This window comes from Botrytis cinerea, chromosome 1 (genome assembly GCF_000143535.2).
Source record: "Botrytis cinerea B05.10 chromosome 1, complete sequence".
Lineage (NCBI taxonomy): Eukaryota > Fungi > Ascomycota > Leotiomycetes > Helotiales > Sclerotiniaceae > Botrytis > Botrytis cinerea.
In genome coordinates, this window is record NC_037310.1 from 383,148 (window position 1) to 395,663 (window position 12,516).

General features: G+C 43.1%; 4 protein-coding genes across 4 annotated transcripts; all 4 read left to right on the forward strand.

The window, feature by feature from the left end:
• Nucleotides 1–2,802: 2,802 nt before the first annotated feature.
• Nucleotides 2,803–4,411, forward strand: BCIN_01g00960 (hypothetical protein). Its single transcript, XM_001555482.2, has one exon. It carries the CDS (start codon nucleotides 3,081–3,083, stop codon nucleotides 4,062–4,064), a length of 984 nt encoding a protein of 327 aa, XP_001555532.1. The 5' UTR covers nucleotides 2,803–3,080; the 3' UTR covers nucleotides 4,065–4,411.
• Nucleotides 4,412–5,602: 1,191 nt separating this feature from the next.
• Nucleotides 5,603–8,940, forward strand: BCIN_01g00970 (hypothetical protein). The gene is made up of 2 exons (XM_024690199.1): nucleotides 5,603–6,626; nucleotides 6,728–8,940. The coding sequence occupies exons 1-2, from the start codon at nucleotides 6,481–6,483 to the stop codon at nucleotides 8,259–8,261; spliced, it is 1,680 nt and encodes a 559-aa protein (XP_024545967.1). The 5' UTR covers nucleotides 5,603–6,480; the 3' UTR covers nucleotides 8,262–8,940.
• Nucleotides 8,941–8,954: 14 nt separating this feature from the next.
• Nucleotides 8,955–10,513, forward strand: BCIN_01g00980 (hypothetical protein). The gene is made up of 3 exons (XM_001555485.2): nucleotides 8,955–9,509; nucleotides 9,592–9,849; nucleotides 9,911–10,513. The coding sequence occupies exons 1-3, from the start codon at nucleotides 9,237–9,239 to the stop codon at nucleotides 10,166–10,168; spliced, it is 789 nt and encodes a 262-aa protein (XP_001555535.1). The 5' UTR covers nucleotides 8,955–9,236; the 3' UTR covers nucleotides 10,169–10,513.
• A 54-nt stretch (nucleotides 10,514–10,567) lies between these two features.
• On the forward strand, nucleotides 10,568–12,477 carry BCIN_01g00990 (hypothetical protein). Its single transcript, XM_001555486.2, has 4 exons — nucleotides 10,568–10,884; nucleotides 10,934–11,512; nucleotides 11,564–11,944; nucleotides 11,996–12,477. Exons 1-4 carry the CDS (start codon nucleotides 10,724–10,726, stop codon nucleotides 12,255–12,257), a joined length of 1,383 nt encoding a protein of 460 aa, XP_001555536.2. The 5' UTR covers nucleotides 10,568–10,723; the 3' UTR covers nucleotides 12,258–12,477.
• Nucleotides 12,478–12,516: the final 39 nt, after the last annotated feature.

A 12,516-nucleotide genomic window follows, 5' to 3' on the forward strand; every position in this document is an offset into this window, starting at 1 on the left:
AGGTAATTTCCTCAACATGACATAATAAAAATCTATCTTACTTACTGAGTAGCAAGGGTATCTATCATCGGATGCAAATACATATAAACTTTGTGTGATCTGAATATAGGATAGAAAGTACTCTCCTACGTTGCTATCAGTAACTCGGGGAGCACCCCATATAAGTGTAACTATTTGGAATCTATATACAAACACTGGTATATCTGAACAGCGTTTCATAATAATACTCAAATTTCCTATGACTTGAAAGAGTTTTGAGATCATTAAACTTAATGATCAGCAGATGTTCTAGTAACCTGTGCGACGCTTGATCAACATCCAGCATATGCTGCGATCAATCTCAAATGCAAGCAAAACTACATCGTCGAAGTGATAGTCATCATATCCAATCCTATTGATATTGTAATCCACTCTTCGGATAAGAGGCAAGATATTCTGGATAATAATTCAAAAATACTGCATTAACAGGATCAAGGAATGAAATTTTTAAGCATAAGAAGACGAGAGTCCATCTTGAAAACTAAGTGGTTGACCGACTATTCTTCTTAACTCGCGAGAAGTGAATAACAGCAATCATAAGTGGAACTATGAATACCATCCTACAATCTCTTAAAGTAGGGTTTGTGTATATCGGCGCAGGGGACCTTGCTCAGTAAGTTGTTAAAAAAATCAATGGTACAAAGTTTCCTCACAATGTTGTTAGGTACCTGTTAATATGTTCGGCTATACTTGTAAAAAGAGACAGTGAAGCCTTTAATGCCTCGATATACCACAGATATCTGGAGATATCTGAAGAATGACTAAAGAAATGACAATGAGATCAAAAACTTTGGGGTTTACTCATTGCGAAACACACTGCAAAACATTCGTTGTCGTGAATCGGAATGTGGGAAATCGAACGCGAGCAAGAAATGAGATGAGATGATAATAGTGAGATAAAAAGAATTAAAAAATAATGAATGGTGTCTAAATTATTTTGTATCGAATGTATTTTTGAATTTTAAAGGGGGCCGTCTAATCACTAAGGTTATAGATAGGCTGGGCCGAATCGAGGGGCAAGTAAGCTCTTTTCATTGTAGGCCTAATTCAGAAGTATTAGATCGGTCACCTACTCTTGTGTCTCAAGATATCCCTAGTCTTCAGTGGAAATAGTCCTCTCGTTATCAGGAACGAGAGCCCAGTGATCATTGACATTGATCCCGGATGACAACCGGTTAAATACACAACAAGGACAACTTTATGATGAAACTAATCTCCCTAAGCTAAGACTCACTGGAAGAACATGCCGAAGGAAGGGACTTCTTATATTTATAGACATGTAAGGGGTAATGGTGTATCTGAATTTTCTCGGTTTACAAGTAATCGCTGCTCACCTCGTCCTTACCCATATTATTAGTTACTTCCAGAACTTCAACTCCCGTGATGTGTAAGACCAATAGAGATATATTGATTCTACGCCCATAGAATACCCCCCTCCCTATACATGACAAATACTACTGGCTATAGTATGCTAAAGCAACCTTTCATGAAAGCCTCACTCCAAAAACTTGAAACCCTATTTTTAATCCGTACAGATGTCGAAATAAATAGTCAGGACTTGGCTAGCGCAAAAGAAGCTCATTGAGGAGCATAGTTTCGACGTTTTAGTGATTAGATTGTGTTATTAAATAGTGAAGACACCAATGGAAAGTTTGGAATGAGCTAGTGAATATTGCAAAGAATGAGATACAAATGGCAGAGATGATCGTCCGCTTATTACTATGAAATTGTAGCACGGAAGCGGATTTTTCACGGAGAGAAGATACAGCATGAGATACCAGCAGATGGAAACCTAGATCAAGATACTTCTTTTCTGCATACGCAAACCATCGTAAAGATTTGTCTGTTTTGATGCTATATGCTTCATGCACTGGTCTTTCAACAATCCTGAATCAATTTCTGACTGAGCAAACCAAAATTTGCGGCTGGTTGCTTTCACAAAATAGGAGGATGAGATAATTCAACACCACGGTGATCCCATAAATTTTCGATAAAGAATTTATAAACTTGTGGCTAGGAGAAGAAACGGGCGAATGACGGTTAAAATGAAAGGAGGGTATCTGGACAAAAGCTTCTAGTACCTAATTAATGGGGGTTTGTAGAATAGCATGAATATGGGCAATCAGGAGAGATGCAGAAGAATCATTGAAAGAAGGGGACAGCGACAGTGACAATGAGTGAGACGATGAAAACAATAGTCATAGACAATTTTTTTTTGGCGGGCAGTAACAATAAAAGAAGGCCAACAGGAACTTACACAGGTATATCTAAGGCCGTAGTCTGCAGTGTAAAAGGCATTTAGGTTGTTGAAATTTCGTGGTCAAAATCTCATCGTCTTTCATTGTTGTGTTACACTTCAGTAGCTACTGAATATACACACCTGAAAGATTTGATGGGGTCAAAAGTTAGAGCGTGAAAGAAACAAATGATATTATACTTGAAAATACGGGAGGTGGTGCATTGCTCTGCTTCAAATGGATGTAGGCTTTAATAAAATAGAGATCCCCGGTGGTTATGAGATAAAGAAGAGCGAAGTGCAATGTTTGTAATGAATGCAGTTTTTCTGGTAATTGTTGTAATGAGATCAGAGAGACAAAGATATTAACCGTGTAACAATTGGCACTTTGGATGAGATCATTACATCTCGCCAAGCAGCTTCATATTCACACAACAATCCATATTTATCAAAGCACCCTTACCCAAGGAAGGAATTGTTTGCATTGACAAGTTAAAGAATCGCTTATTAAAAGCTACCAACGCCAAGCATCTACCCGCCCGTATCATCGGTGTGTGCCAGCAGAATGAAATCGCAAGAAGCATCAAGGAAATATCGTAACATGAGTGAAATAAATTGGATATGTTGCCGACAGCATATCCACTGGTGAAAGGTGCATTGAGGCTGCCTTTCGGTGCGATTGCTTGGTTCTACCGCATACTCATTCATTGAAATCTCGCTTTTGACGCTGTGTAATACTTATATACGCGCGTGCTGTCCCTTCCACCTTTCTTGATTCGTCAGCCTTTCTCTTCTGTAACACGAAATGGAGGACGAAAACCAAGCTTCCAACGTACAACTTCAGAGTTCTGAGCATGAAGAAATCATTGAAGAACAGTCCGGAGAGAAATCTCCAATCAATGAGGTTTGCGAAATTAGTCCTCCTGAAACTTCAGGAATTGTAACTCCAGAAGTCGAAACTCCAGAGGAAGATCTTTCTGATATTGACGCACGGTCGGATGAAAACTCACCATGCAAAGAAACCTACGACGGCGGGGTTACTCAATCTACTACAAGTGGAGATTCTGCAGAGAACAAAACTCAGGAGAATAAGCTTCCTAATTCGCCCGATCATGACTTGCAGCTTTCCACCACAGGCATCCTCGATGAAGAATTTTCCGGGCCCAGAGTTCTTGCTGATTCCCTTGAGATCGAAGTCGCTCAACTCTCGGAGCACTTACCTGAGCCGGTTGAGATTGAGGTTCCTCAACTTCTGAGCCCTTCACCCGAGCCCATTGACATTGACATTCCAGAACGATCTGACTGTTCATCTGACGCACCCCAGTTACCTGATTTATCCAACAACGAACCCCAAGATCACAGTGGATCCGATGCAGACAACGAGTGTTCTGATGAAGAGCCCCCTAGAGCTCTCGGAGACTGGCAACTTCGCCAAGTAGCAGAGAACGCGCTTGAAATCGCTTTAGATATCTCTACTCCCAAAGCACTATTACCATCGATAAGCGACCCAAACATCTGCAAACCCCGGACTCCGCTTCCCGAGCGTGTGTGGCGCCCATCCTCAACCGATCCCATGCGTGCGAACAAACCAAAATGCCCGCCATGCGAACGAAAGAAGAAGAGATTTGATTGTTTGGGAAGCCCTCCTTGTAATGAGTGTAGCAAGAGGAATATGACGGCCGAGCAATGTTCTACATTTGCATTTGTAAGACGACGGGGGAAGAAGAGGCTGCAAGATGACGATGGTATGGCTGCACAAAAGGGTGGGAAAAGAGGCAAGAGGAGATGAGAAGTATTTCCTGGAATTACTGCTCGTGGAAGAGTTCCTTCTCGAAGTAAAACATAGTTGGGAATGAAGGTGATAAATTTGATAGTAGTGGCTGGAATTGGTAGATTTTGAGAGTCAATATGGTTTAATGTCATGCTTAATTTAGAGACGAACATTAATTGGTGGAAAATTTGTAACCCCGTTCCAATGTTAAAGCCTTGTTATGCTTCTTCAGAATGCGAATGTCTTCCCTAGGCAAACACGAGATGATGCGGTCTGCGAAAGTAAGACCGAGAAACAAGAAAACATGCTCAGTGGATTGCAAAGTGAGTGTGTAAGGTATATTGGAGATCAAAATCATGAGATCAAGCCCGTCCATTCGTTGTCAAAAAGGCCCGATGGCATTTGTGCAACATGCAGAGTAGTACAAATACATGCAGCAGTATATCGAACAGGAAAGAGTGTTGACTTTCATGTGTGCCGATTATCAAAACGGCGGGGCAAGTTTCAATTGGCTCTTAAAGGATGAATGCACATCTCGAAATATAGAGCAGCAAACACTGCATATAGACTTTGTGCCTTAAATTGAACAAACGGTACTACTGCATCGCAAAATAATGAATTGGCTTGAATAAACAGCTTCGAATCCCGAGGATGTGGTTCACTAATTCGAATTTCAGGGCTTCTATATTGCAGTAAGTACTTGATGTCCATGTGGATATTTGGAATACCACTATGCATCATGCATGGCATTCTTAGAATACTCGCAGTCTGCTCTGGGCGTTTACTTCTAGAATTTCACGTTGCATGATTTTGCCTATATCTATAATCAATTCATGGTCCACTAGACTAAAAGAGAATATGTAGCGTCGCAAATTCAGCCGTAACTTAAGTGAGATTGTGCCACCGATCAAGCACATTTGGGCACTCTATGAGGATGGAAGCGAGTTCTAAGCCCAGTCATATCTCTTAGTCAAGAGTATAAAAAGACAACTGTAGATCTTCTACAAATTACGGTCATCAGAAATTGAGTCTCTGCATGGGTTTCCAAGCGCTACTCCTTCCGATGGAGACTTTCCCACTGGACCCTTTGTGAACCGAGTTTTTGTGGCCTGAAGAAAAGGCTTCAATTCGTATTATCCAAATTAAAGCTTCGTCGTTTCCTGGGTTGATATGTAATACGTCGCGGTAACGGGATTCTGAAAATTGCTATGAAAAAGTTAATGACGGGTAAGGCTGATTTTGGCGAGTACTTCCATGGTTCCCGGTCTTGACAGAACGCAGGAACAAATAGAAATTTCCTGGAGTCTTTTTGAAAAAAAAAAAAAAAAAACACACGATGTGCATTTTACAATCCTGAAGATGAGAGGAAGTATACTCCACTGAAGTGTGGCGTCCCCATGGAGTAGACAAGCTCTCAGCTTTCTGTGGGGGTTGTGGTGTGCCAAATAGGTTCGACCCTTGCTTTGACTCAAGCCACATGATGTCTAAAACAGGCATTATTCGCGAATATTCTTGTTTTGAAGCATATCACGCTTTTCAAAATCATCATACAATTTGGGGATTTTTGATGTTCCGGCTCTTCGGTTAGATTCTCCGTGAGAAAGTGACTTAATAAGCGCTAGCTCCTGTATAAGAGGGGCGGCAACGTGTCGTAGCCAATGAATGTTTGTCTTTTGATCCACACTCCTTCCTCACTCGCCGTTTCGCATAACAATACATCGGAAAAGCCAAGCTTAGAGCTCTGTGAAAGCTTCTAGAGAGGCACATTCTCACGTGTTGGATCCTGACTATCTTCCACCTTCCTGGATGCAAGTCTTGGCACGCCCATACAAAACCTTGCCCGTGGCATCTGTCATTGGTCATTTAGTGGCGTGAATCCTTGCTATGCCATGTCCTGATTCGATAGTCAGTTCGCCGTTTTCTTCACTTTAAGAGAGGGGTACAGAGCTGCAAGCTGTACTGAAAAACGAGGGGATTGACCACTAAGATATATAAATGCTTGCTAAGTGTGACTGGAAGCTTCCTGATACATGCCGCACAAATATAACGAATCTGAGTGTCGGTAACCTTCTTATATCGTTCACCTTAATTTACCCTGACCAGAAGCCTGCGCATTGTCCCGCTAATGTAAATTGCCCATGAAAACAATAAACCGTGTCTGTTGTTGGCCGAGTCACCAGTCCAAGACAAGATTTCCCCTGTCGTTACTCTCGTGAATAATAACGGACCGACTCCTATCAATAACTGCGAGAATCTCCAGCTCATTCCAAAGACTCCAAGAAACGAAACATTTTGAACTTTGAAGCAAAAAGCACCAAGAGTGGAAGGAAGAATTATAATACTACCCACACAAAACCTGACGAAACCCCGACGAGTATTCTTCCGGCTGTCGGTAAATTTATGCGGCAATTGTACAGGCTTCACGACAAAAGCAATGTCACTGAGGCTTCCATATCCAAACGTTTATAAATTTCTCAATAATTTTTCTGCCCCTGATCAAGGGTCTCCAGAGCAAACATCGAGAAGTCAAGGACTCAGAAAAAGCGGTCCGAGATCGAAGACGGGTTGTTCAACATGCAAGTAAGTCGAGTCAGAGTTGCGGATCCACTCCATTGGGATTTCTCCACCAGGGAATCTTCATCGGACAATCATCAGATCCGTAACTGACTAATACGATGTAGACAGCGACGTGTTAAATGCGACGAAACCAAACCACAGTGTATTAGGTGTCAAAACCTCGGTCGCGAGTGTGGTGGATACGCTCCAGAGCAGATTGAAGATGTCTCCAAGCAAAATGCAAACGCTCTTGTACCCATCCATCCACGACCGATGTCTGTGATGTCGTATACTCCTTCGGTCGCTATACATGGTGATCAATTCGAACGGCGATATTTTCAAAGATTTTGCGAAAAAACAGCAGCCGAGATCTGTGGTTCTTTTGATCCTACATTTTGGACAGAAAAGGTTCCTCAACTCTGTCACCAAGATGCGCCCATCAGATATGCGACTATTGCCTTGGGAGCTCTGGCGAAGTCTTTGGAGATCACATCTTCTCCAACTCGGCTATCACTTTCGGGATTTCCACAAGTTGATCATCATAATCTAGATGAACACCACCGTTTCGCACTAAGGGAATACAGTAGAGCCATTGCTTCGTTGAGGATAATACTTTCGGATGGCAGAAGACATTTGAGAACATCACTTACAGCGTGCGTACTTTTTATGACCTTTGAATCTCTTCAGGGGAGCTACGAAGGTGCTTTGACTCATCTCAGAGGCGGTTCTCGATTGTTAGCTGATTGGAGAATTGCTCGAAGAGGGGGAAGTTCCCGATTGTCGCATGATTCGTTGTCCGAGATCCAGGATAGTCTAGTCGACGATTTGGGCCGCCTATTTGCTCGTCTTGATGTTCAAGGGCTTTTTATTCCTCCACCATACCCTGTTCCAAATCTTCTTCAGGATGACATGGACATTCCAGACGAATTCGATAGTGTCCAAGAAGCTCGAGAAGTATGGGATTTCCTGATGGCCGCTATTGGTCAATTCCATACAAAGTATCTCATAAAGTCGCAAACCGAACCAGAGCAATTATCCACGCCATATTGGAACAGGATTCATAACCACTACACCACACAGCTACTTCGATGGCGAAAAGCTTTCCAATCCGTCCATGCTGAAGAAGCACACACGGGAAGTATTTCTGCCGATGCGACACATATGTTGAGCATCTATTATAACATCGCCACGATACTTGTTGCATCAAGTGTCCCACATACAGAGATGCTGTATGACGAATACAACCATCTCTTTGCGGAGATTATATGCAAAGCTCAAATTTTACTTTCTAGTCCGGATGACCCGAGTAACACATCTCGCTTCACTCTCGACATGGGAACAATTCTCCCTCTCGTTATCACGGCAGTAAAATGTCGTGATCGACGAATTCGGCGTCAGGCCATAGCGCTGCTTTGGTCTAAAGCGAGGCGAGAAGGTCTTTGCTTTGACACCATTAGCGTAGCAAGGATTTGCGCATGGATTTCGAGTATTGAGGGAGAAGGTATTCAGGAAGATGACCAGCCAATCCCAGAATCATCCAGATGGACGATTTCATACTTACATTTGAACTCTGAAGAACGATGGTTGGCGGTACAATTGACATTGAAACATGGTGATAATGGAAACTCACGGTACAGAGAAACAACATTTTCTTGGTAAGTGATGGATCATAGGAGTTAATATCGAGGGCGTAGCGAGGACCTATATGATTTTGGAAATGGCGTACGAAAAGGTACAATGACACGGAAGTCATTGATGTTACTAGACATCCTTCCAAAGTGATGGAATTTTCCTCTCTTTACACTCTGATGAATCATGATGTAGGAAGTAGCAAAACGGAACTGTCCGGCCAAACTTTTCTAATATGCCAAGGCGAAATGGAGTGAACGATTGGACTTGGGAGTTTCTTTTTTGGAATGATAATATCTGACAATTTATGAAATTGGAACTCAGTATGGTGCTATGGAGTTTAAGTTGGGGTTGTACGAGGTGGCAAATATGAGGTAGCAGTACCCAAATTTGACTGTGTATACTATTGTGTAATCTCATATCGAGCAGATCTATCCCTTTGCAGCTTTTAAGGCTTCAGAAGAGACCGATTCTTGTTTTTGATGGGTTTCCGGTGGGCATTGTGCATGTAAATGACTATAACTGCATGTCCAAAAGCAGGTACGTACTTGCGATAGACGAATCGATTGGCTGATCTCTCTCGAGCAGAAGAGGGTAGGTAGGCAAGTGTTGAACGCATTCGACGCCGTCAACTGATGAAGAGATTCGTAAAAGGTGAGTGAGTGAGTGCAAAGATATGTATATAGTAGAAGGTTACAATCCATAGACAGGACACTACTTGTAGATGAGATGAAGAAACATACACCCATCTGGAGGAAGGAAAGCGAACAGTGCACGTGACTGTCCCGCCAAAGATGCCTGAACCTTACAAGTGCTTTCAATCAGGCACTCATGAGCTTTTCTCATCTGAGCGCTAATCTACTTTTGGGTGACTAAATATTTGCTTAAGCGAAAAATATCCCACACTTCCAAATTCTAATCAATAATTTCGAAGTTCTTGATCTCCTAATCGTTCAACGCCCACCGACTTGCCAACCACCACCTAACGATCAATTCGATATCAATATGGCTGACGCACCAAGAGGCGGCTCACGAGGAGGTTTCGGCGACAGAGGCCGTGGAGGAGATCGCGGACGCGGACGTGGACGTGGACGTGGTCGCGGACGTGGAGGAAACAAGGACGAGGCAAAGGAATGGCAACCAGTTACCAAGCTTGGCCGTCTCGTGAAGGATGGAAAGATCAACTCTATGGAAGAGATCTACCTCCACTCTTTGCCAATCAAGGAGTACCAAATTGTTGATTTCTTCTTGCCAAAGTTGAAGGATGAGGTCATGAAGGTATGCGAAATTTTCTAAAATCGCGTTTATGCGATTGTGGAAATTTGGCAAATGCGGATACTGATGTGAATTTTGTCTACAGATCAAGCCCGTCCAGAAACAAACCCGTGCCGGTCAACGTACCAGATTCAAGGCCATCGTTGTCATCGGTGACTCTGAGGGACACGTCGGTCTCGGTATCAAGACCTCCAAGGAAGTCGCAACTGCCATCCGTGCTGCTATTATCATCGCCAAGTTGTCCGTTGTCCCAATTAGAAGAGGTTACTGGGGTACCAACTTGGGTACTCCTCACTCTCTCCCAACCAAGGAGAGTGGAAAGTGTGGATCCGTCTCTGTTAGAGTAAGTAACTTGATGAAAATACCATGAATAATTCATTTGCTGATTTTTCTCTCTTCTCCAGCTTATCCCAGCTCCCCGTGGTACTGGTCTTGTCGCTTCCCCAGCTGTCAAGCGTCTCCTTCAACTCGCAGGTGTTGAAGATGCATACACCTCCTCCTCCGGTTCGACCAAGACCCTTGAGAACACCTTGAAGGCCACTTTCGTCGCTGCTGCCAACACATACGGATACTTGACTCCTAACTTATGGAAGGAGACCAAGCTCATCAGAAGTCCTTTGGAGGAATTCGGTGATTCTCTCCGTGCCGGCAAGCGTTACTAGGTGTGTAGTGGGCTTGTGAAAATAATTCTTTAGTTTATGCAAATGGGTTTATATGGGGTTAAAAGCTAGGGTCTATAGCTATGTCTCAATGAACTGATTGCCTTCATTTTGATTGAATTGCTACTGTGATTGATTTTTTTTACATGATATGAAGTATGGAAGTAAGGCGCGAACGAGCCGATGAATTTCGATCAGGAAGGCCGGAATGGCAGGTAGGAAGGATCCTTTGGAGAAAGTACTGATAGGGAAGGACTCTCTTCACAATTATGGAAATAGAGGCAGCACTAGTCTGCAACTGAGGAAAGAACCATTCAAATTCCCCCAACAATAAGAAACGCCGTCTTATCTCTTCTTCTCTTCTCCTTTTCTTTCTCTTCAAACTTCTTCAATACAACTTTCGCTCGTTGCAATTTTGGTAAATTTTGGTCCCCGTCTCTGTAACCTTCACTTCTGCACATACATTGATGCAATTTTGGTCTTTGATACAGCCATAACTCCGTTTTACTTGCTTCAAGCATTTTCACGTTCTTTCCAAAATCTTTTCTCGTTGAAATCATGCCTTCACGTCGGTTCGGGCGGCCCGCCATGCTCGTAGCTACACTTATTGGCTTTTCGGTTCTCATACTTGTATTCGTTGGAGAGGGTTTAAAAGCATTTGTCCGCAAGGATGGTGTCAGCTTGGGGAAACGAGATATCACTTTCGGCCTTACTTGGCAGTAGGTATCAACTAGTCATTCTCTTACTCAAGCTGACGTTGCTTTGCAGAAAAACAATCTCTACGCCATCCACGGCTAGAAGTGAGATTTCGGCATTAAATAATTGCTCGCCTGACTCTTTGAACGCTCCAACATCTCTCATCATCGACCACGTACAATCCCAAAGGCAAGCTATGAAGGAAGGATCTACCACCGTCTCTGCCATTCTTGCTCAAGGAACAAATACAGTCTCATTCGCTCTTCAAGGAAGATCTGATATGGTGTCCGTTATCCTAGCCAATATTAATAGCTTAATGACACATCCTACTGGTGTTAGCAACACTGTTCGTGATGCTACAGGACTACTTGCTATTGCCATGGCAAAGTCAAGACCTAGTATCTCGAGCACATCAGTCGAATCAGCCTCAACTCCTACCGATCTTCACTCACTGGCCGCTTTTGAATTGTTGAAAAAAGCAGCAGCATACAATGTCCACCACGATTCTCATGGCGACTCTTGTGATTGTGCAGCATGCATTTCTTCTCCGGCAGTTTCAATTCCAATAACAATAGCTCCTCCTCTTCCAACGCATGAGTTGATGGCTAGAGCTTTCGTGGCTAGAGCCGAAACTGTTACCGTCACTATCTCGTACGTGTATACCCTCACACCATTTCCTGTTCTCATCTAACATTCTCATAGAGTATGCCCAAACTCGGCATCAAAGCCTTCGAACTCAACTGGATCAGGTAACCAAAATCTATCACCAGCATCGGGTCCAAAAAATTCCGCACCAGCTCCAGAAAGTTCAAACCCCACGTCATTAGGACCGAAGAACCCCTCGCCTGCATCTAACTCGACATCCTCGGGACCCAAGATCCCTTTGCCTGGCTCAGAGAACTCAAATGCAACATCTCCTTCTAGGCCAAATCCTCCTTTCACCAATAACACCAACTCTGGAGCTGGCAGCGGGGGAGTTGCTGCTACTGGATCGGCTGGATCGGGTGCTGGTGCTGGTGGCGCCGCTTCTGCATCTGGAGCAGTGGCTAGTGCTGCCTCTCTATTTTCAGGAAATACTTCTCAGTAAGTCATTCATATATCTTCTCAATGCTATAAAGGCTAACATGCCATTAGACCGACTGGTAATGCCCAGTCAAGTAACAAAGGAAGCAAACCTTCAAGCACAACAAAATCTACACCAGCTGAAAACACCTCTCCCGTAACATCTGCAAGTACAAGTCCGCCAATTGCCAGTCAAGCATCGGCTGCATCGACTGGTATTGATAATAGTATCTTTGCTCTCATTACACCTGCTATTTCGAATATTGTTTATGCCATCTCGACTATTGGTCCTATTGCTGCCATGGTTGTTATGGGCCAGATATGGCTTCTGTGATTTCAGCTGCACCAGGAATATGGAGTTGAACAGATATGTTATTTCGTCACTTGTATCAAATAAATTAATCAGTGCCTCATGGATTAATTGTATTTATAGTGGTGTTAGCCACAGATTATTCCGATTATGATGGATGGACGAATTTTTTGGAACAGAATACATGGAAGTTTATAATTAATAATTCATAGTTAATAGATGAATAAAAGGTTGGGAATTTTGAATGGATACTGTGCATGCATTATCATCGTGACCGGATCTT